The following is a 22,441-nucleotide window of genomic DNA, read 5'->3' on the forward strand; positions in this document are numbered from 1 at the left end:
ATGGAATTTGATCAATGACAGTAGATGGAGACACTTGGTTTATGTTCAGTTAACGATAGATTTTACTGAAAACATGACTTTTTCTTCAGTTTTCTCTGTTTTTTATATAATAACCTTAACTTGAATCTGAGTTTTCATGAACAGCTACATGATCTGTGAATTTAATACATGAAAATACCTCATTTACACTGATAAAATCCAAAATACAGAGGATAATGTTACAATAAACGGTGAAAAACACGATGATGTGTAAATCATATGTGTAAACAATGTGTAAATAAGACTAAAATTTTATTAATCTATCTTTTGTATAGTAGTACTTATTTCTTTTTTGGTTTTCTTTTGTTGTTAATTTGTTTCAGATAGTTGCATTTGTATTGGCTTTTTAAATGTCCGAAAAATAAAACATTCACTCTTTAAACTGACTCGTGTAAAGGGTCATTTCACGAGTTATCTCTGTTAGTTCAGATCCTTTCAGACAGGTTTTCACTCCCTATATGTGGAGATATTCACGGATCCACTAATCCTATCATCACATGTAAATAAGTGGTGTTAAATGCAGTTTTTCATCTTTTCATGGTCATCAGATATGACCTGTTTGGACATCAAGAGGCTCCGTAGTTACCGTGGAAACACCATCATCTTCCACAACATTAATTCACTGGAGTAAAACCCATAGAATTTGATCAATGACAGTAGATGGAGACACTTGGTTTATGTTCAGTTAATGATAGATTTTACTGAAAACGTGACTTTTTTGGCAGTTTTCTCTGTTTTTGATAATAACCTTAACTTGAATCTGAGCTTTCATCAACAGCTACATGATCTGTGAATTAAATACAGGAAAATACCTCACTTATACCGATAAAATGCAAAATACAGAGGATAATGTTATAATAAATGATGAAAAATCACTTAAGAAAAGTCAGATATAGAGAAAAATTCATTTGGGAACTGACACAAACGTAACACTGGGTCTAGATGGGTTAATGTCAGCTGAACAAACTTCTTCCCACTCTTTTTCAGATGTGTAAATAGGACAAAATTGTATTAATCTATCTTTTGTATAATAGTATATATTTCTTTTTTGATTTTCTTATGTTGTTAATTGGTTTGCATTTGTATTGTGCTTTTTATATGTCCAAAATAAAACATTCACTCTTTAAACTGACTCATGTAAAGGGTCATTTCACGAGTTATCTCTGTTAGTTCAGATCCTTTCAGACAGGTTTTCACTCCCTATATGTGGAGATATTCACGGATCCACTAATCCTATCATCACATGTAAATAAGTGGTGTTAAATGCAGTTTTTCATCTTTTCATGGTCATCAGATATGACCCATTTGGACATCAAGAGGCTCCGTAGTTACCGTGGAAACACCATCATCTTCTACAACATTAATTCACTGGAGTAAAACCCATAGAATTTGATCAATGACAGCAGATGGAGACACTTGGTTTATGTTCAGTTAATGATAGATTTTACTGAAAACGTGACTTTTTTTGGCAGTTTTCTCTGTTTTTGATAATAACCTTAACTTGAATCTGAGCTTTCATGAACTGCTACATGATCTGTGAATTAAATACAGGAAAATACCTCATTTATACCGATAAAATGCAAAATACAGAGGATAATGTTATAATAAATGATGAAAAATCACTTAAGAAAAGTCAGATATAGAAAAAAAATCATTTGGGAACTGACACAAACGTAACACTGGGTCTAGATGGGTTAATGTCAGCTGAACAAACTTCTTCCCACTCTTTTTCAGATGTGTAAATAAGACAAAAATTGTATTGTATAATAGTGTATATTTCTTTTTTGATTTTGTTATGTTGTTAATTTGTTTGCATTTGTATTGTGCTTTTTAAATGTCCAAAATAAAACATTCACTCTTTAAACTGACTCGTGTAAAGGGTCATTTCACGAGTTATCTCTGTTAGTTTATATCCTTTCAGACAGGTTTTCACTCCCTAAATTTAGAGATATTCATGTTTGAGATTTGTGCTTCTGGACTCCATCCTTTTGAAGCCGGCCAGCTTATTGGGCCGCTGCTTATCTCCAGTTTCTGTAGTGTTAAGCGGATGAGAGTATATAACTCTCCCTGGATGGGACACTAGCAGAAGCTGGTACTCATTTATCCAGCTGAATCGAGCGAGTTGGGTAGAGTGTCTTGCTCAAGGACAGAGCGCAGCGTCCAAGCCTCTGAATGCCCCCCCCCCCCCCTTTTTTTTTTTTTTTTCTCTCTACTTCTGCATTGAAAAATAGATGGAGCTTCTTTGGTTGTGCTCAAAGAATTTAGCAAAAGGAAATTAATAAAAAAAACAACTCCTATAAACTGTCCATAAGGACGACTTTTTTTTTTTTTTTTTATCCCATTAAAATCTAGTTGTTTCTTTGAGAACAGCAAGGTCTGTTTTAAATCTTTCAGCAGCATGAGGCATTGTTTGCCGTCAAGGTTTATTCTTCTATTTTCAACAATGTGAGTGAACGGATGGTGCATTTATTCATACTGTACTTGAATGACAGCAGGATTGTACAAAAAAAAACAAACAAACTGAAAAATACCAATCCTGCCCACCTGTATACATCTGGTAGTTAGATAGAAAAAAAAAATCACTTGTTAAATTTCTATGGACACTGACCCCTTTACAGTAGGGACTGAATGGACAGGTTAAGACAAGTGTAAAAGCTGAATAAATACCGGTACATGTATTTTATTGTAATTTTTTTTTTTGTATTTTTGTTTGTTTTGTTTTTTCTCTCTCTTCTGCCCAGTTTACTCAGTTCTGGTTGTAGTTACTGTTACCATTATAATTATCACCATGGTTGTTACTGTTTGTATTGTTGATACTTCCTTGTGAGGGTCTTCGCCACCTTATTCTCTCTTGCCCCCCCCCACCCATGTCAGGTCCGGCATCGAAATGTGGTTCAACAAAACTCATAATAAACTCTTTCTTTTTCCTTTCTTTTATGTATTTATTTATTTAAAAGAAAGAAAGAAAAAAAAAGAAAAAGGGAAAAAAAACTCATAATAAACAAATAAACACAGTAGAGTATCAAGTGGAGCTTCATATACTTTATGAAGTTACCCTTGGCAAAGCATATTTGTTCGGCACCAAAAGGAACCAGACAACCATTCTGCTGTTAGGATGGTGGATAAGACAAGTAGAAAAGAAGAAGAAAAAAAAAAAGAATGGCAGCAAAAAAAAAAAATACCTGAAAAATACCAATCCTGCCCACCTGTATACATCTGGTAGTTAGATAGAAAAAAAAAAAAATCACTTGTTAAATTTCTATGGACACTGACCCCTTTACAGCAGGGACTGAATGGACAGGTTAAGACAAGTGTAAAAGCTGAATAAATACCTCTGGAGCAGTATGGCCCTATGAATCCTGGGAAACAGTGACATGATCCTGCTACACACTCTCCGTTCCCGTAGCAGTTGTGTGTGCACTCGGTGACAGATTCTGTGGGCAGAGCAATGTGGAAATTCAACTATTAATAACTCACATTGTCACATTAGAGCAAATCTGAAAGACCTCCTTAATATAACTTTTGACAACTGCACAGTTTATAAAATACTGCCCGACATCCAGGCGACCAACTTTTCTTTTCCCCCCTGACATGAAATCTCGACTTTCTAAGCATCCCTTATCTGCACTACTCATATCAGGCATGGCATACATTTACTGCTATTTGTCCATGTCCCACTAAGGTCTAAGCTTCCATAACATGTATGCCGCTGCCTGCCCCCCCCCCCCCCCCGCCATCTAAGCCATGTTAAGTAAAAGCCACACAAGCATTTTAAATTAGACCAAATAATTCCATTTCCCTGACACATTTTTCTCCCCTTCCCTCCTGTCTCTTCTTCCGTCTCATCCACACACACACCCCACCCCCACACCCCCCCCAGCCCTTTGAATGACTGATCATGCCCACACAAGCCATGCAATCTCCTGAGTGTTTACAGCTCAAATCCTCCCTGAGTTGAAGTTAATCTGACATATCCTACAGACAGATCTTGTGTTCATTCAACAGACCATCGCTCATAAGGGGCACCCCCAAAAGACCGAGGCCCACATTTTGTCTGTGTTATGAGGGCCAACTTTTATTTCTTGTTGTTTTTTTTTTTTTGTTTTTTTTTTATATTACTCCAGCTTCTACTGAATGTTCATTGAGCCATCTTTGGGAACCAGGCAATTTTGACCCTGCACGTCGATACCTTCATATTTGTAGGGCCAGATCAATGGAACCCCCCTCAAAGGAAATAGAAAAAGAAAAACGTTAACTCAACCTTAATGTTTTTCCTACCTCAAAACCCACAAGGAAATTTCACAGACTTCTACCCACTGAAGAGGTTGTTAGAAGAGGAGGATCAATGCTTTGTATGGTCTTGTATTATAGTGTTGAGCACAATAATCCACTCCAATAGAAACCTAGATCTGCCTCCTAGGCTCAAACTTAGAAAAGCTTATTTTTTTGCTTTCCCACAACCTCACTTTTTTTTTTTTTTGCTCATGCCGGCGCAGCTGTTTAAGGAAATTAAAATTTTCCAAACATATCATTACATATCATTCCAATCACAGCTATCGCAGCAGATGTGCGTCCTCTTACCCTGGATGATGGTGTTATAGGACACCGCCTCCACGCTTCGCCCGTCGTTATAAAACGCCAGATGCCACACCCCCGAGTCCAGGTACTGGATGAAACCTGCTTGGTGGACGGTAACCGGGTGCTCGAGCCGGGCTCTCGTTTCGGGTTCGCTCGGAGTCCGATGCTCTTTGGCGATAAGCCGGCTTCCGTCCAGCAGCTCCACAAAGTCATACTGCAGAACAACCACAGCAGAGTCCAACACATGCAGATCAGTATCATTTTAAGTCCTAAAGACCCAAACAGCCAACACCGACCTAAACCATCTACGGATCTAAACTGTTTAATACCCATTGATTCCACTAATCCTATAAATACATGTAAATAAGTGGTGTTAAATGCAGTTTGTCGTCTTTTCACGGTCATCAGATATGACCCATTTGGACGTTCAGAGGCTCAGTAGTTACCATGGAAACACAGTCGTCTTCTACAACATTGATTCACCAGTAAAACCCATGGAATTGGATCAATGACAGTAGATGGAGACACTTGGTTTATGTTCAGTTAACGATATATTTTACTCAAAACATGACTTTTTCAGCAGTTTTCTTTGTTGTTGATAGAATAACCCTGAACTTTAATCGGAGCTTTTGTGAACTGCTACATGATCTGTGAATTAAACACAGGAAAATATCTAATTTATACTGATAAAATACAGGGGATAATGTTATTATTATTTTATTATAACCTTTATTTAACCAGGAAAAAAAGCTTGTTGAGATTAAAAATCTTTTTTTTTTTTAATCTTTTTTTGTTCATTGTTAACAAGAATAAAATAACAACACTAAAATATATAAATATATGTATACAAGCAAGGAATGGGTGAACATGTGAATATAAAGTTGGAGATTGTTACTTAAAAATCTCTTTTTCAAGAGTGTCCTGGAAAAGACAGCAGCGGACCCATCCATCCATTTATTTATTATTTATTTATTTATCTATGTATTTAGTGTTTCTATTACAACTAGTATTATTGCACAGTCATTATTATTCATTTCTTTTTACTTTTTATGTTTCTAAAAAACATGATATTTATAGATATATAAACAGTATTTCTTTTACTTTTATGTCATTTTTATTTATCCCTCTACTTCATGTAAGGTGTACAAATGACATTCTTTTATTTTGTTTAAAGTACAATAAGTATATAAGCCTTTTGGGTTTCTGACCTCACCTGCACACTTTTGTACCCATCACTCTATCAGGAGAGATATTTACATGTATTTGTCTTATTTTATACTGTATATCCAAATAAATAAATACATTTAAAAAAGTAGTAACACAAAATGGAAATCACCCTAATATACATAAATACAATGTCAGTCAGTACTAAAAACAAACTTTAAACTGATATGAAGATACATATAAAACGTCACCATTATTTTAAAAGGTACTAAAAGTATAACAACAATGTCCCTTAAAAGCATCTCAAAGCAGAATCTGATTCAATTAGAAAAAACATCTACACCCACATTTGCTCTGGTGATGGACAATGGTGATAAATCACTTAATAAAGGTCAGATATAGAGAAAATGTCATTTGGGAACTGAAACAAAAGTAGCACTGGGTCTTTATGGGTTAAAATCAGCTGGGAAAAAAAAAAAAAAAAATCCATGCATTAAAGAGGCAAACAAGTTGAAGATGTTTATGTTTCATTCTGCGGGGTGCTTTGCATGCAGCTCCTCTAGTGACTGCACTCAAAATCTGAGAGGAACTCTTCAAAGTCTTAATGCAAGAAGCAGCGAAAAAAAAAAAAAAAAGGTTTGTGTTCACAGCAAATATTCCAGTATGATAAATGTTGATTTTTCAGCTGCAGTTATTTGGAGTTGGTAGATGCTGTTTGGAGAGTTGTTTGTATGCTGATGGAGCTGATATGGCTCAGGGGCAATTGCTAAAAAATATTCCAAAAAATATAATGTTAACTCTGAGGAGAGAGACATTGTGTTTGTTGTAATCTTCTAAATTAACTGTGATAATGTGCTGTCTAAATTCACAACGCCAGAAAGTCATTTTCATCCGCTTACGAAACTATATAATAGAAGAAAAAAACAAAAAACATCCACTTTGTTTTAAAACTGGAACACACACACGTACATAGACGCTTTACTTGTTTTGTTAATTTAATATTAATAACTAGAAAAGACTGGGAAAATACATTACTCTACAAATCCACAGCACATGTTTCCTTTATGCTAGCCTTGCAGTATAAGAGTATAGATACCGTTTTTTTTTTTTTTTTCCCAAACATTGATTCACAGGGTAAACAAGGAGTAACGAGTAGTTCCTGCCAAGCGTGCATATGCTCTCACCGCACCTGCTCAACACCTGAACCTCATTTTGACGGTTTTCTGCCGCAATGCTCAGTTACCCTACAGCTTCAATGTAACACACACCCAACAATCCCTGAACACACCACGGGCTGCAGAGGAGCATAGCAGATGCAGACAGATCCCCTGGCTAAAGTAGATGTTTGCTACACAGATGTACTGAGCCTATATGAAGACTGCTGGCTAGAAGAAAGTCTGTGGGCGCATTGTGCACACAAATTGGCACTGCAACTCGCTCTCCCTGTCTCCATATTTTTTTTTTTTTTTTTAAATTCGACTCAAATCCATTGATAGGGCTGTTTGCAAAAGGCCTTGATTTACTGTACACACAGAGATATTTTAAGCTCAAACCATTAACTTCACACATATATATGTAAACAACTGTACAGGATATTAAAAAAAACATTAATTTTTCTTCTGCCTCTACTTTAATGCACATATCTGCACATTTGACATCTATATTTTCTAAGCATTTTTTTTTTTTTTTTTTTTTTTTTTTTTACTGTAGAGTCAATAAATCTGAAGAAAATGATGCATTTTCCGATTTCACCTTTCACCTGAGGGTATGCAACTCTATCAAAGAATCCAGATTGCACTCGTGTTTGCCCAATGATGGCCTGGTGCCAGAACGTTGCACAATAAAATACCTTCACCACTGCAAAGCTTATAGTGCACAGAAATCTTGTGAATTTTGATTGAACCGACATTGCGTTCTCTTCCTATGCACCTTTTGCCAGAAATAGATATATGAAGCATGCACTGTTTCTTAATAAATATGAGGAGATTTACCCATTTTTTCCTCCTTTGCCTCACTGCATGACTTTCTAACATCTACAATGATTTCAACCTAAATATTTGGGACAATAACACACAGGTAAGACAATAGCTTGCTGCATCCATCAGTGCACAACAAATGCAACAAGACTGACATGATAATCTCTACATTGAAGACAAATCTAAAATGTTTGCCATTTTCATCTGACTCGAAGATCTATTCCAGTGTTTTTCAACCTTGGGTCATAACTCCATGTGGGGTTGCCTGGATTTTCTAGTAACAGATAAAAAAATGATAATTTTTAATGATTCAGTATATATTTCATTATAATTAAAACACCACACACTTTTTCTCATAAAAATCAAGTTTAAATAATAATAATAATAATAATAATAATAATAATAATAATAATGGATTGGATTTTATATAGCACTTTTTCTAGACACCCAAAGCAAAAATGCAGGATATAATATCTGAGAGGGCATATCTTGATTGACCTTGATTGACATGTGACTGTGTGTTACTACGCTTCAACAGTCGCAGTCAGAAAACTGGACCGAACAGAGAATGGAAAGATTTCTTTGCCCTCCTGGCCCCGCTAAGACATCTCCAAGAGAAACTGAGAAGCAGACGCCAAAAAGGTGCATTATATACATTATATAGCCTAAATGTCATCTAAAAATTAACGTTTATTTGTAACATAGTATAGCAAACTATTGCATGATCAAAAACAAATTAATTTTAGCAAAAAACTGTCTCTGTTTTGAATGTCTGGAGTCACCAGAAATTTGTGATGTTAAAATGGGGTCACAAGTAAAAAAAAAAGGCTGGGAACCACTGATCTGTGCTTTCCACAGATAGCACTGGTGGAAACATCCCTAATAGAGCAAATACAACCAGAGATATGACGGTTTGAACTCAAACATGAATAGAAGTATGAAAATGAGGTGGGGTGGGTGTTATATTTCTTACCATATCTTCGTCATTTTTTGTCCTTTTTCAAAAAGAAAAAAACTGGCTGAATCTGCGGATTGTAATCCACAGACTGCATTAGCATTACAGGTAAGGGTGAAGATGACCCCCACCCAAACTGGATGCCAAGACCAGGGGGGTGATAAAAATGGAGAAAACGCCTATGTAAAGATATGCTTTTATGTCAAATATTTGAGTATAGTTTTAATTTATTACAATTTTAAATGTATATACCTAATACAGTCTACTCTCGTTATACCGCCAACTTCCGTTCACGGCCAAATTGGCGGTATAGCGAAAATGGCGTTACAACGGGTTGCGTCCATAATGTGCATGTCTTTACTATATGATGTCTATGCTGCCTCCGTTAACCCGTTCTAATTGCGTTTCTAAATAAATCTTGATTCTGTTATGTTGTAAGGGATCGTTTAAAGTGGGGAAACATTTTAAGCATTATTATACCGTGTCGGGAAATGACACCCCATCATCTTGAGGCTTTGGCTTAATCCCACGTCCTCTTCCCGACATCCTGACCTACTGAGTGTTCTGCGATAAATGAACGGTGGCCGTTCCGTAGACCTACTCGTAGCTTGTCGCGATCAGCGTCTGGCGCGTTTGTTTCAGTGCATTGTTAAAATTTATGTGTACTCGATGGCAATCACGCTGGCGGTATAACGGTCAGGAAATCAATGGTATAAGTGTTGTTTGTGCATGGAACTGGGCTGGCGGATGGCGATAGGCGGAAATGGCGGTAGCTAATGGAATAATGCATTGGGGATTTTTGTGCAATGGTTTTGGTCGGCGGTGAGCGAAAATGGCGGTATAACGGCGGGCGGTTTAACGAGAGTAGACTGTACTTGGAACCAATATTCACTTTCAAAGCTTTTGAAAAAGTTTGTTAAGCATCTTTGTGTTATTTATGCAATAAATTATATACATTTTTCAAATCAAATTTGATCTTTTTTGTGTGTTTTCTGGCCTTTTGTGTTGATATAGTCGGTTAAAGTGAAAAAAACAAAAGGCAGATGAGATAGATGAAGTTGTGCTGAAAAACAGGATTCCAAACATGGGTATAGTTAACATTTCTTTACATAGTATATAAAGGCAAAATCAAAAGTACTCAAAAACAGCCCAAATAGGCTCACACCCCTAAGGGTTAAAATGGGCTCACCAGTCAAAAAAGGTTGAGAACCACTGATCTGTGCTTTCCACAGATAGCGCTGGTAGAAACATCCTTCAAAAGGCTACTTTATAGTTTGGGTTCATTTCAGACTCACTTTAACTTTGAGCAAAGAAGTTTGAGTCTGTAACAAGAAACCATATCTACTACAATACTACAAACTGACTCCTGCTGTGAAAAGATCAGCCCTGAATGTGTTGCAGATATAAAAAGCAAATAAATAACAGAAATACTGGAGCTGAAGACCGCAATCTTACATGTTGTGCTTTTATCAAAATACAGCATTTTCTTTTGTGACTGAATGCTAAAAATACATTGCGATTTAATATTTACCAAGCTGTTTTAACTCCTTGACCCCCCCAATATGGTTCTGCAGAGGTATCTATAATATTTAACTGACAAATAACTTGCAGACATCTGCCTCTATCTGTCACATGACCCTCTCTTTAAAACATAGCGGTATTTATTTTATTTTTTTTTAAGAATTTCCACACACATCCATGAATTTGCGAGTTTGCCTGTTACATCTCACTAATTTGCATATTGAGATAAATGTGTCTGCTGACTGTTACATTAGTCCAGTTTCCACCCAAATGTATTACAACTTTTAATTGAATTTTTTGAAGCATCAACAAAAGGAAATGCATGTTTCCATCCTCTACTGTTATTTGAATAATAATGGATAACTCCAGTGTTAAAAAGAGCTTCAAAGACACAGAGAAGAGGATGATGAGGATGATGATTTGAATGTCCAGGTGTGGACTAGTTCATGGACAAAACAGAAAATCACATGACAACAGCAGCCAGTAGTGAGAGACTGTGAATTGTGCCACCATTTATGCATATGTTTGTCTTTTTTTTTTTTTTTTAAACATATATCGTTATCAGAGTTTTAACACATTACATATCTTTTGTGACATGAATTGGTAATATTGTGGGTGAGGATAAACCCCTAAAACGTGTACCCCCACCCCCTCCCCAAGACCACCTCTGAATTTTGAAACAGCAGTGAAAGTAAATAAATAATAATTGACAGACAATGTAAGTAACAGAGGCTTCAATACTTGTCAACATCCTTTTTTTTTTATATCTGATACATAATCAAACATCATTTAATTAAATATATAAATAAATAAATAAATAAATAAATAAATAAAGGGTATGGTCTCACTTTGTAACTTATGATGATGAGATATCAGGCGTTGATTCTAAAAATTTTAGAAATGAATTCCATATCTGGTGGAAGATATGCATTTTCAATTTAACCCTTTCATGCATAGTGGTCACTACAGTGGACAGTTATTCTACAGCTATTCTCTTGTATATTCATGGATTTTATTGTTTTAGTTCCACATCAGCCAACACAGTGGACACTTATGCATCATCTCATACACTGTAATTCATACCATTACTGTAACTTTGTGTTCTTGATAAACCTGATCTGCAGTAACATGTTTGAGTGTAAATCACTTGCTAATTGTTATTACTCTGTAATTAACTGTTTTCTTCATCAAAAAGTTTTTTTTTTTTTGCATATTATCTCCATGAAGTGAGTAATAACTAGCATTAGAGTATGTTACAATGTGACAAAACATGAGATTAGATGCATGAAAAATACTATATCACTTTCTGTTATTGTTTCTTTGCTTCAAAAATTAAACGCATGTTGTCCAGCTGAGTGGACATGTTTTGGAACTCCATAAAAAAATAGGTTCATTAAAAAATTTCAACCACATTTTTTTATTTCATGCCTAAACAGGAATAAAAACACTCAGGAAAAAAATCTTGACTAAGGTTCTCATAATTCATGCATGAAAGGGTTAATTGTGTACATAAGCCTTTCAGTCGCTATGCAGGATGAGAGTTCAGCAATCCATGAATTCAACGATGGACAGTCAACACTTTTCCAGTGTCCAGCTATGAGACGCTTCAAATGTATTAGACAGAGGTTCACCACCTTACTTTCATGAGTTCTATGTTTGTCTTTTTAGATCATTTTAGAAGTTACAGTTTGTGTTAAAGATATTAAAGTAACACCTAATTTTGGGTCAGACACCTCAGTTAGCTGCATCTCTTCAAAGGTGATACACAACACCTCGCCATATTTCACTTTATTTGTTGAGAGCGAGGTGAAACGGCATTAAAAAAAAGGTGAAAATCACTACTAGTCTGGTCATTTCGAGGCTGCAGAAACATCTTTAGTGACTCAACACATCGAAGAGAGACAGTGTTGGCACCGTCACCTCTTTTAAAGTCACTTTTGGCTGTGTAGTATTTATATTTACACATTTATACAGTCTGGTATTTAAACAGTTTTACACTAAACTAATGCCCCATCCACACTAATACAAATATTTTACAAAACTGACAGATTGTAAAACTATGGCATCACACCCCCTTTTACTCCTGACTGCTATGTCTTTGTGTAATGAAGCATGAAACGTCAAATCCAGACGTATAAATCAGTGAATGACCTGCAGTAGATGGAGGTCAGCACCGATGCCGTTGGGAAACGACCAGACTGGTGTTATGGACAAATCCACATTATGTAAAGCACAGGTGTCAAACATACAGCCCATGGGCCAAAACTGGCCACACCAAAGGGTCCAATAGGGCCCCTGGGATAAATTTGTGAAATGCAAAAATTACACTAAAGACTGAAAAAATTATTAGACCACCCCTTGTTTTCTTGTTCATTTTAATGCCTGGTACAACTAAAGGTACATTTGTTTGGACAAATATAATGATAACAACCAAAATAGCTCATAAGAGTTTAATTTCAGAGCTGATATCTAGCCATTTTCCATGTTTTCTTGATAATAACCAAAATCACTTCAGTTCTTACATCAACAGCTATGGCATTGTACGGACAAAAACAGTGCTTTTAGGCATTCTGTGTTTTCCTTTCTGTCTGTTTTAGTCACATGATACACACAGGAGTTAGTACTGGATTGTATAACCATTATTTTTGATGATTTTTGATGGTCTAATAATTTTTGTGGCTACAAATGTAGTTTACCACCACCAGAGTGTGAATGTGAGAGTGAATGAATAATGGATCAATAATGTAAAGTGCCTTAGGTGTCTTGATAGAAATCCAAGATAGAAAATATAGAAATCCAATCCATTATTATTATTATTATTATTATTATTATTATTATTATTATTATTATTATTATTATTATTATTAAAACTGCACTTATTTTTCTGAATAAAATTGAATTTGCTCATAGTTGTTATTCACATAATTTGTAGATGTAAATATTTTCATAATGTAATTTTACTTTTTTCCCCACTCTAAAACATAGAGAAAAGCTTAAGAGTTGACATTATTCATATATAATTGTTATTATTTTACTGTTCCGGCCCATTTTAGATCATGTTGGGCTGTATGTGGCCCCTGAATTAAAAGGAGTTTGACACCCCTAAAGTAAAGAACACATTTTCACAACCAACACTTATGTCAACAGAAGTTTACAACTGAACTTACAGACATGGAAAAAATATTAGACCGCCCTTGTTTTCTTCAATTTCTTGTTCATTTTAATGCCCGGTACAACTAAAGGTACATTTGTTTGGACAAATATAATGATAACAACCAAAATAGCTCAAAAGAGTTTAATTTCAGAGCTGATATCTAGCCATTTTACATGTTTTCTTGATAATAACCAAAATCACTTCAGTTCTTACATCAATATCTATGGCATTGTACTGACAAAAACAGTGCTTTTAGGCATTCCATGTTTTCTTTTCTGTCTGTTTTAGTCACATGACACACACAGGAGTTAGTACTTGACTGCATAACCATTGTTTTTGATGACTTTTTTTCTGCGACTCTAATGTGACAGATTAAAGCTTCTGCGTCTCTTACGTCCAGTATTATTCACAGCATCCACAGGTTGAACAACAGCTATAGTTCGTCTAAGGGTTTGGGATATTTAGTTAAATGAAGGTTACATGTACAGGTTTTTTTTAAAGAAAGAAAATAAATCATGAAACATTAAATATCACATGTGTAAATCAAACAGGATTACAAAGACTATATGACAGTATTTTATCTGAAATAAGAACCCATGGGGGACAACCACCCCCTTATACTAAACCATATAAGGCTCTCAAAGAGTTAATAAAGATGTTAGTAATAACTGTATATCACATGACATTTTTACCCCGAGCCAACTGTAACATAAATGTATAGCTCGAGTGAACTTTTCAACACTCCAGGCTCCAGGGCTCCACATTAAATCTCATCGGCCTCTGTTTACAGCAGAAAACCTTGTGATGAACCCACCGTCCTCAGTTAAGCATCAAACAGCAGATAAAGATGTCAAGTAGATGTAAAAGTTCAGCTTTGGACACAGTGGAGTTGGACTTTATATTCTGTGAATATCCAGGCTACAATGTTACCTCGAACAGATTTATATGCTGGGAATATATTGTTTTTTCTTCTCCTGGTTATGGACACATGAGTAAAAGCAGCTTTAAATCAGTGTGGGCTTGAAATTCTATAAGAAACACTTTTTTTTTTTTTTTTTTTTTACCTCCGCCAAGTGTCACGGCAGAGGTTATATTTTCACCAGGGTTTGTCTGTCTGTTTATCTGTTGGCAACATAACTCAAAAAGTTATGGATGGATTTGGATAAAATTTTCAGGAAATGTTGATACTGGCACAAGGAACAAATGATAAAATTTTGGTGATGATGGGGGGGGGGGGGGTTGTTTGTTTATCTGTCTGTTAGCAAAATAACTCAAAATGTTAAAAGAGGATTCGGATGAAATTTTCAGGAAATGTTGATACTGGCACAAGGAACAAATGATAAAATTTTGGTGGTGATTGGGGGTGGGGGGGGGTTATGAAATTTTCAGGGGGGCGGATTTTTTTGTTTGTTAGCAAGATAAGTCAAAAAGTTATGGATGGATTTGGATGAAATTTTCAGAAAATGTTGATACTGGCACAAGGAACAAATGATTAAATACTGGCGGTGATGGGGGGGGACTGGTCTGTCTTGGCGGAGGTCTGCTTTCTAGCTTTGGGGGGGGGGGGGGGGTTTATGAAATTTTCAGGGGGGCAGATTTTTTTTGTCTGTTAGCATGATAAGTCAAAAAGTTATGGATGGATTTGGATGAAATTTTCAGGAAATGTTGATACCGGCACAAGGAACAAATGATTAAATTGTGGTGGTGATGGGGGGGGGGGCACTGTCTTTTCTAGCTTTTCTGGGGTGGGGGGGGGGTATGAAATTTTCAGGGGGGCAGATTTTTGTTTATATGTTAGCAAGATAACTCCAAAAGTTATGGACGGATTTGGATGAAATTTTCAGGAAATTTTGATACCGGCACAAGGGACCAATGATAAAATTTTGGTGGTGATCGGTGGTGGTGGTGGTGGTGGTGGGGTTTGTTTGTTTATCTCTCTGTTAGCAAAATAACTCAAAATGTTAAAGAAGGATTTGGATGAAATTTTCAGGAAATGTTGATACTGGCACAAGGAATAAATGATTAAATTTTGGTGGTAATGGGGGGGGCACTGATCTGCCTTGGTGGAGGTCTGCACTCTCCAAATGCTTTTCTAGTTTATTAATTAACTAATTTTCAATAGACAAACATACATAACACATCAAGACGTACTACACTAATTGCACAAAAAACAGTGTGAGAAAAATAAAATAAAAATAATTCTTAAAAAAATAAAGTAAAATAAAATAATAATAATAATAATGGCACACACAAAGGAAAAACAAAAAAAAAGGGGGAAGCTGTCACACTTGATAGCTTTACAGATGAGTATAATCTATTGCTGTTGCTTGAGCTCAAGCAAGAAATACTTCAGAATCGCTCCAAAGAAAGACACACACAGAAACACATTAAAACAGGATTTAGTCCTCAATAATGTGACAAACATGGTTCCAATAAACCTTTTAGTTGACTTGCAAACAACAGGAAAGAGAGCATTAAGGGAGCAGGGCAGGTGAAGTCAACACTGTTATTTAAAGCTCTTTGGAGTCAGGCGGGGGGTGGGGTAGCGGGGGGGCGGGATATTAACCTGGCGGAAGTTGGCTCCTTTGTGTCGTTGGCTTGAGGGGGAAGTAATAAAACAGGTCATCCCACCAGCCTCAATCCTCCCGGCCAAGTGCATACATCTCGATTAACTGGTGTGAAAGCCCCCCCCCCCCCCACACACACACAACTCATCTCAATCCAACAATACCAGCGAATAACAGCCAAGAGACCAAGCATGGAGAGACCGCCGGATGCCCCCGTGAGGAGGGACGCTCGCTGCCTGCTAATTCTGCAGCCTTTAGATTGAGTGAACTTAGTCTGGCATTTGATAGCAACACAACACAATCTCCTACGAAAAAAAACAAAAAACTTTTAACTTTCTTTCTTCTAAGTTGTTTGGTTCGTGGGAGAAGAGACAAGACACTCAATAGTAGATGGAGGAAGTCTATATTTGAGAAAGGTGGAAAGGCTGTTGCACTTAAGTGTTGTCTTGTCTTCCAAGCTGTGAATACGATGAGTAGTCAATATCTCTCATTGGGGTCTTTCATGCTCAGTTAAGTAAATGCATCGATCTGTGCCCCTAGTACCTGAGTAGAATGTAATTTAAAGGTGGTCACAATGGACACAGTGTCCAGCATTGACAAGCTTGAGTGTCTGTGCAACAATTGCCTTAGACATAAAAACAGTGTCTTGTTAATTAGTATTTCTTGGTCTTTGATTTTGCTGGGTTTTCCTTTTTCTTTTTTTTTTTTTTCCACCTTTAAAGTGCAATTCAACTCACCTGGATTTTTTACCCCGAGAAAGTCCAATATGTCACTCAGATCAGACTTTCTTCCATCATAGAGTGGCCCTAACTGTCTACTCTTGAGTGAAGCCCATCTTTATGAGGAGAGAATGTCAAGAAGGTGAAGCTAAGAGCTTTTGCAGTCAAGTGTGGTGGAAAATAGCCATTGTCTGAGTGCTTCCATCACCATCACCAGACGTTGGACATTCGAATGCCCAGAAATGTCATTCAAGTGACACATCAGACATTTTGGAAACACTTCAATTTGCAAATGGCAGACATTTAAAAGAAGTGAAAGATTGCATGCCCACACATGGAGAAAAACAAAGCAGCCGGAGGAGACGGAACTACTCCAGCCATGTCTGAAAATTAAATGAAGAAAATTAAGCTATAGGCAAATAGAGTCATCATAAATAAAATATGTGTTTGGAGTTAAATACAAATTTATTAAAGATAGGAAGCACAGCAGCTCAAGTTGAAGGAAGGACATGATGCATATGAATGATTCTGAAGTGTGAAATCATGTAATATCAGTTTAGAAGGAAAAAAAAAAAGGATGTTTCACAGGGACAGAAAGGCAGTGTGAGTATCTAAAAATTAAAAAATGAAAATGACTGTAATGCTGAAACTCTAATTGTCATAAAATCCATTAGAATATTCAGTGATTTCTCTATGTTTACATGCATGTTCTATTATTATTCTGAACATGACAGGATTGCACATTAACAGGTGTCACGTAAACACCATTTTTCATTTAAAAGGATTTACTGAGCATTTATAGAGAGGTTTATAATTCATTTTTGGAGCTTTCTTTTTTTTTTTTTTTTTTTTTTTTACATATATAATATATGCAGAAACATGGCCTCAGCTCTGCACGTTGAACAAAAACCAACAAGGCAACAATTTGCAAAGCTCCACAAGACATGCCTCATGCAATAGCCGATATTTATGGCCAGTGGAAAAACACATTTACTTTAAACATTATGGAAGACCTGAGGTTTTTGGATATTCTTAAATATTCCAACACCTGCCTTGACGAGACAGTGTTTGAGGGCATTAAAGAAAAAGTCCAGGACTAGTGGAAAACTTTGCACTTATTTTGAAATGGAAGGAAAAAAAGCATTTCCAGTCATTTTGCCAAGACAAACTTATATTCATAACTTATAAACTTATGTGTCTTATATTCCACTGCATGTAAATATGAATATTAGTGGAATATTCATTTCCAAAAGTAATAAAAACAGCTTAGTATGACTATTGTCTTTGTCAGAATAAGGGCAACAGCTGGAATATTTTACATACAGTCGTGGAAAAAATTATTAGACCAATCCTTGTTTTCTTCAATTTCTTGTTCATTTTAATGCCTGGTACAACTAAAGGTACATTTGTTTGGACAAATATAATGAGAACAACTCTCCAATCTTTCCATTTTACATGGTTTTTTTTTTTGGATAATAACCAAAATCGCTTCAGTTCTTACATCAATATCTATGCCATTGTACCGACAAAAACAGTGCTTTTAGGTATTCCATGTTTTCTTTTCTGTCCGTTTTAGTCACATGATACACACAGGAGTTAGTACTTGATTGCATAACCATTGTTTTTGAAGACTTTTGATGGTCTAATCCTTTTTTTCCACGACTGTATTTACAAAAATGAATTGGATGGGTGGGTGATATGGCCAAAAAATTTAATCTTGATTTTTGTTTTTCATCATTATGGATAATTTACAATTTTTATAGATTTTTTTCTGGCCATACAAACTGAAGAAAAAATGATTTCAAAATACTTTTTCTTTACTGAAACTGATATATATCATATGTTACTGGAGGAACATATTTGAAATTAATATATTAAAAGAAATAAATGGGTTGCATTTTGAAGCGTCCAGAGGAATCATGCATTCTTCCCATTATTGCAATTTAATTTATAACCAAAAACCTTGATTAATTGAACTGATTGACTTATTGTTGATGTAATCAATATATAATTTAAAACATCTATATTTCTGGATAAATACCTCTTGAATATATTATTCAGTGACGCTTTAAAGTCTATAACCATCAGTTGAATGAAACCAGAACTTCTCTCATATAATACATGGATTCAAAAAGTTTGGGATATTTATCAAATGGAACAGATCACATTCTCACGAAGGCTTCAGAAAGACACATTTACTAAAATATGGGGACCTATGTTAGCTCTATTGCTGCAATATTGATGCAAAACCCCATGCTGGATATCAAAATGCTGTCATCTTGCTTTTGACTAGGAATTATACCCATAACCTTATTTTTGGAGAGGACATTATTTAGTATTATTTATTATTTGCTGTGATTGTTATTATTTTCTTTAATTTCCATCCTATATTGCCTATGGAGGTTTGAAAAAATATACATACAGCTGAGAAAAAGAAAAAGAAATAAAAAAAATTTAACTGTATTTAAATGTATACATTGTATTGTACTGATAAAAAAGAAAATCTAATAAAAACCAGGTTAAAAAAACAGATTTCAACAAATCCCTTTTTCATATTTTGCTGTTTTTCAATGTGGTTACATGTATTGCTGCATTTATTTATTTCAGGGGTCTTTTTTTTGGTTAATTATATTTGCATTGAGTGGCCATCAACCTTTCTGTGTCATAATTTCCTGTAAATTCATGCTCTCCTTCTTACACCATTTCCAAACCCTATAAGGGGAGGTAATAGCAGTGTTCCTGATTGTCAAGTGTTAAAATGAGGTAAAATTACTACACATAGGTGCACATTTTACCTGATGAACTTCCTGTACGCTGTCTGGTATTGGTGCATTTATTTCAGAGTATATTTATTTTTATCCACACTTTTATGAATATGCTTAACCCTTTCATGCATAGTGGTCACTACAGTGGACAGCTGTTCAAAGCTGTTCTCTTATATATTTATGGATTTTGTTGTTTTAGTTCTATTTCAGCCAACACAGTGGATACGCTTATGCAGACTGTGATTAACTATTTGGTTTTTTAAACAAAAAGGTTGTTTTTTTTTAGCAAATTATCTCTATGCAGGTATGTTAAAATGTGAAAAAACATCAGATTAGCAGCATTAAAAATAGTTTTTATTTCATCGTTTTCATGCAGTATATCAGTAAATACATGTTTCTTTGCTTCTGCAGCTGAGTGGACATTTTTGCAACTCCATGAAAAATAGGCTCAAACATTTTCCTTTATTTTCATGCCTAAAGAGGAATAAAATCACTCAGGAAAAATATCTTGATTAAGGTTCACATAATTAATGCATGAAAGGGTTAATACCTGCTCTCTGGTTAAACTAAAGCGGCACTGCAACAGTTTTTCACTCCATTTCCTGTGTCAGTTGCTTGTTTTTGTGGAAAAATTGGTCATGAGAAGCTGCGATACTGATTTTGATGTGTTCCTTTTGTCGTTTATTCTGGTCGTCTTATGAAATACAGCAAAATTGCACCTGATAGGGTGGAAAATATTTCATGAATTGGGCATTGTTACTACAGCCTGAAGGAGAGGTGTTTTGTTTTATTGAGCAGTTTTACTTATTTTACTTCTTTATTTATTCAGCAGAACACAATGTGGTGAATATAACCGCTCACTCTGTTTCAGGACCCTGTGATGAGTTGCGAGTTTGTGAGCTCATCATAAGAAGCTGTACTGATTTTGATGCGTTTTATGCAAAAAAAAAAAAAAAGTCACTAAGGCAGAAGCTCTCCTCGTCTCACTCCTCACACAAAAATCTCAGACATGACGCTGTATATTTTAAGGCCTTACCTGAGTGTGAGATGGTGCAAGGCCTTTCCGTCCATAGACTCCAATCAAAGCATTTTTCTGGACCGAGATGTTGAATTTGAGGAAGCGCGGTTGTTCCATGTTAAGTTGTGAACGCCAGAAAATCCCGGGTGGGACGCTCTGACCCACACGCTTCCCTATGTCCACCTGGCCAGTGTCGATGGAGTTGTTTTCCTGATGAAGCACGCTACTCCTTCCTAGAATACAAAAAATATATATAATCGTAAAAAAAAAAAAATACACCCAACCCTGATTATGTAAGGCACAGGTGTCAAACATATGGTCCGGGGGCCAAAACCAGCCCATCAAAGGGTCTAATCTGGCCCAGGAGATGAATTTTGTGAAATGCAAAAATTACACACTGGAAAAAATCTAAATCTTCCCAAGTGTATTTTTCTCATTTCTAGTCAAAATATCTCATCACACTTAAAATAAGACATAATCACGTAAAGAGTAACTTTTCAGTGAGATATAAGAACTTATTTTTAGACAACAGATCTTGAAAATCTTATTTCAAGACACCTTACCGAGGTAATTTTCACTAGTTCCATTGGCAGATTTTTTTTTTTGCTAAATTCAAGATTTTTTTTTTTTGCTTAATTCAAGAAAAAATCTGCCCATGGAAGAAATAAAAATTATCTTAGTAAGCTTTCTTGAAATAAGATTTTCAAGATCTATTGTCTAAAAATAAGTTCTTATACCTCACTAAAAAGTTACTCTTAAGGTGATTATGTCTTATTTTAAGTGTGATGAGATATTTTGACTAGAAATGAGAAAAATACACTTGGGAAGATTTTGATTTTTTCTAGTGCACTAAAAATATCAACAATCATTTTAGTTCAGGTTCCACATTCAGACCAATTCAATCTCAAGTGGGTCTGACCAATAAAATAGTATCATAATAACAACTCCAAATTTTCCTTTGTTTTAGTGTAAAAAAAGTAACATTGCATGAAAATGTTTACATTTACAAACTATCCTTTCACAAAACATGTGTATAAGCTGAAATCTATCTTAAGAGAAGTACAATTTGAACAATATTCTGTCTGTAACTAAATGTTTTATGTATTCGGGTCAGGTCAAGCAGTGACACGGTGTTCAATGGGCTCTAACTTTGTACAAATATAACCTATATCAACATGTGTTACATATTTCAGTAAGTATTTGTAAGTACTTAAACATAGTAGGGATGATGATTGCATTAAATACAATTTTTGCCCAAAAATATTTTAAAATGTGCTCAGTGACAGTTTCATCAAAATGTCACTGATTTTGACAAAGTTTATGCCACAGTGCTTAACATGCGGTTCCCACTGGAAATTCACTTAAATTTGCCTATGATGTGTTAAAGGCTCCAATCTGGCCCATGAGATGAATTTTGTGAAATGCAAAAATTACACTGAAATATCAACATTTATTTTAGTTCAGATTCCACATTCAGACCAATTTAATCTCAAGTGGGTCAGACTGGTATAATACTATCATAATAACCTAGAAATAATGACAACTGCAAAAACATTAGTGTAAAAAAAAAAAGTTAAATTACATGAAAATATTTACACTTATAAACTATCTTTTCACAAAAAAAATGTGAATAACCTCAACAAATACGAACAACCTGAAATGTCTTAGGAGAAGTCAGTGTAATTTTACCAATATTCTGCCTGTTACTAAATGCTTTGTTTATTTGTAGATCCACTGGAATCTGTAAATTGTAATGCACTTGTGTATATAATTAACTGAGACAGATTATTGTTAAAATTGCACTTATTTTTCTTAATACATTTCAGTTTTTTCATGCTAAAGGATTATTTGTAAATGTAAACATTTTCACGAAAGTAATTTTCCATTTTTCACTCCAAAACATGGAGAAAAGTCTGGAGCTGACATTATTTATACAGGGTGTCCCAAAAAAATTGACATAATTTCAGATGTCCATATCGGAGTGA

At 35.3% G+C, this 22,441-nt stretch overlaps 1 protein-coding gene across 1 annotated transcript in view; it reads right to left on the reverse strand.

Moving 5' to 3' along the window:
* LOC115426935 (teneurin-3) overlaps positions 1-22,441 on the reverse strand; it is a 244,088-nt gene that overhangs the window by 101,299 nt on the left and 120,348 nt on the right. The window contains exons 7-9 of the mRNA XM_030145210.1: positions 20,475-20,689; positions 4,621-4,831; positions 3,372-3,473 (exon numbers count right to left, since the gene is read on the reverse strand). Of these exons, the coding sequence (XP_030001070.1) occupies positions 3,372-3,473; positions 4,621-4,831; positions 20,475-20,689 (528 nt within the window). The remainder of the gene's footprint in view (positions 1-3,371; positions 3,474-4,620; positions 4,832-20,474; positions 20,690-22,441) is intronic.

The sequence above is a fragment of the Sphaeramia orbicularis genome, chromosome 10, assembly GCF_902148855.1.
Source record: "Sphaeramia orbicularis chromosome 10, fSphaOr1.1, whole genome shotgun sequence".
In the NCBI taxonomy this organism is placed as follows: domain Eukaryota; kingdom Metazoa; phylum Chordata; class Actinopteri; order Kurtiformes; family Apogonidae; genus Sphaeramia; species Sphaeramia orbicularis.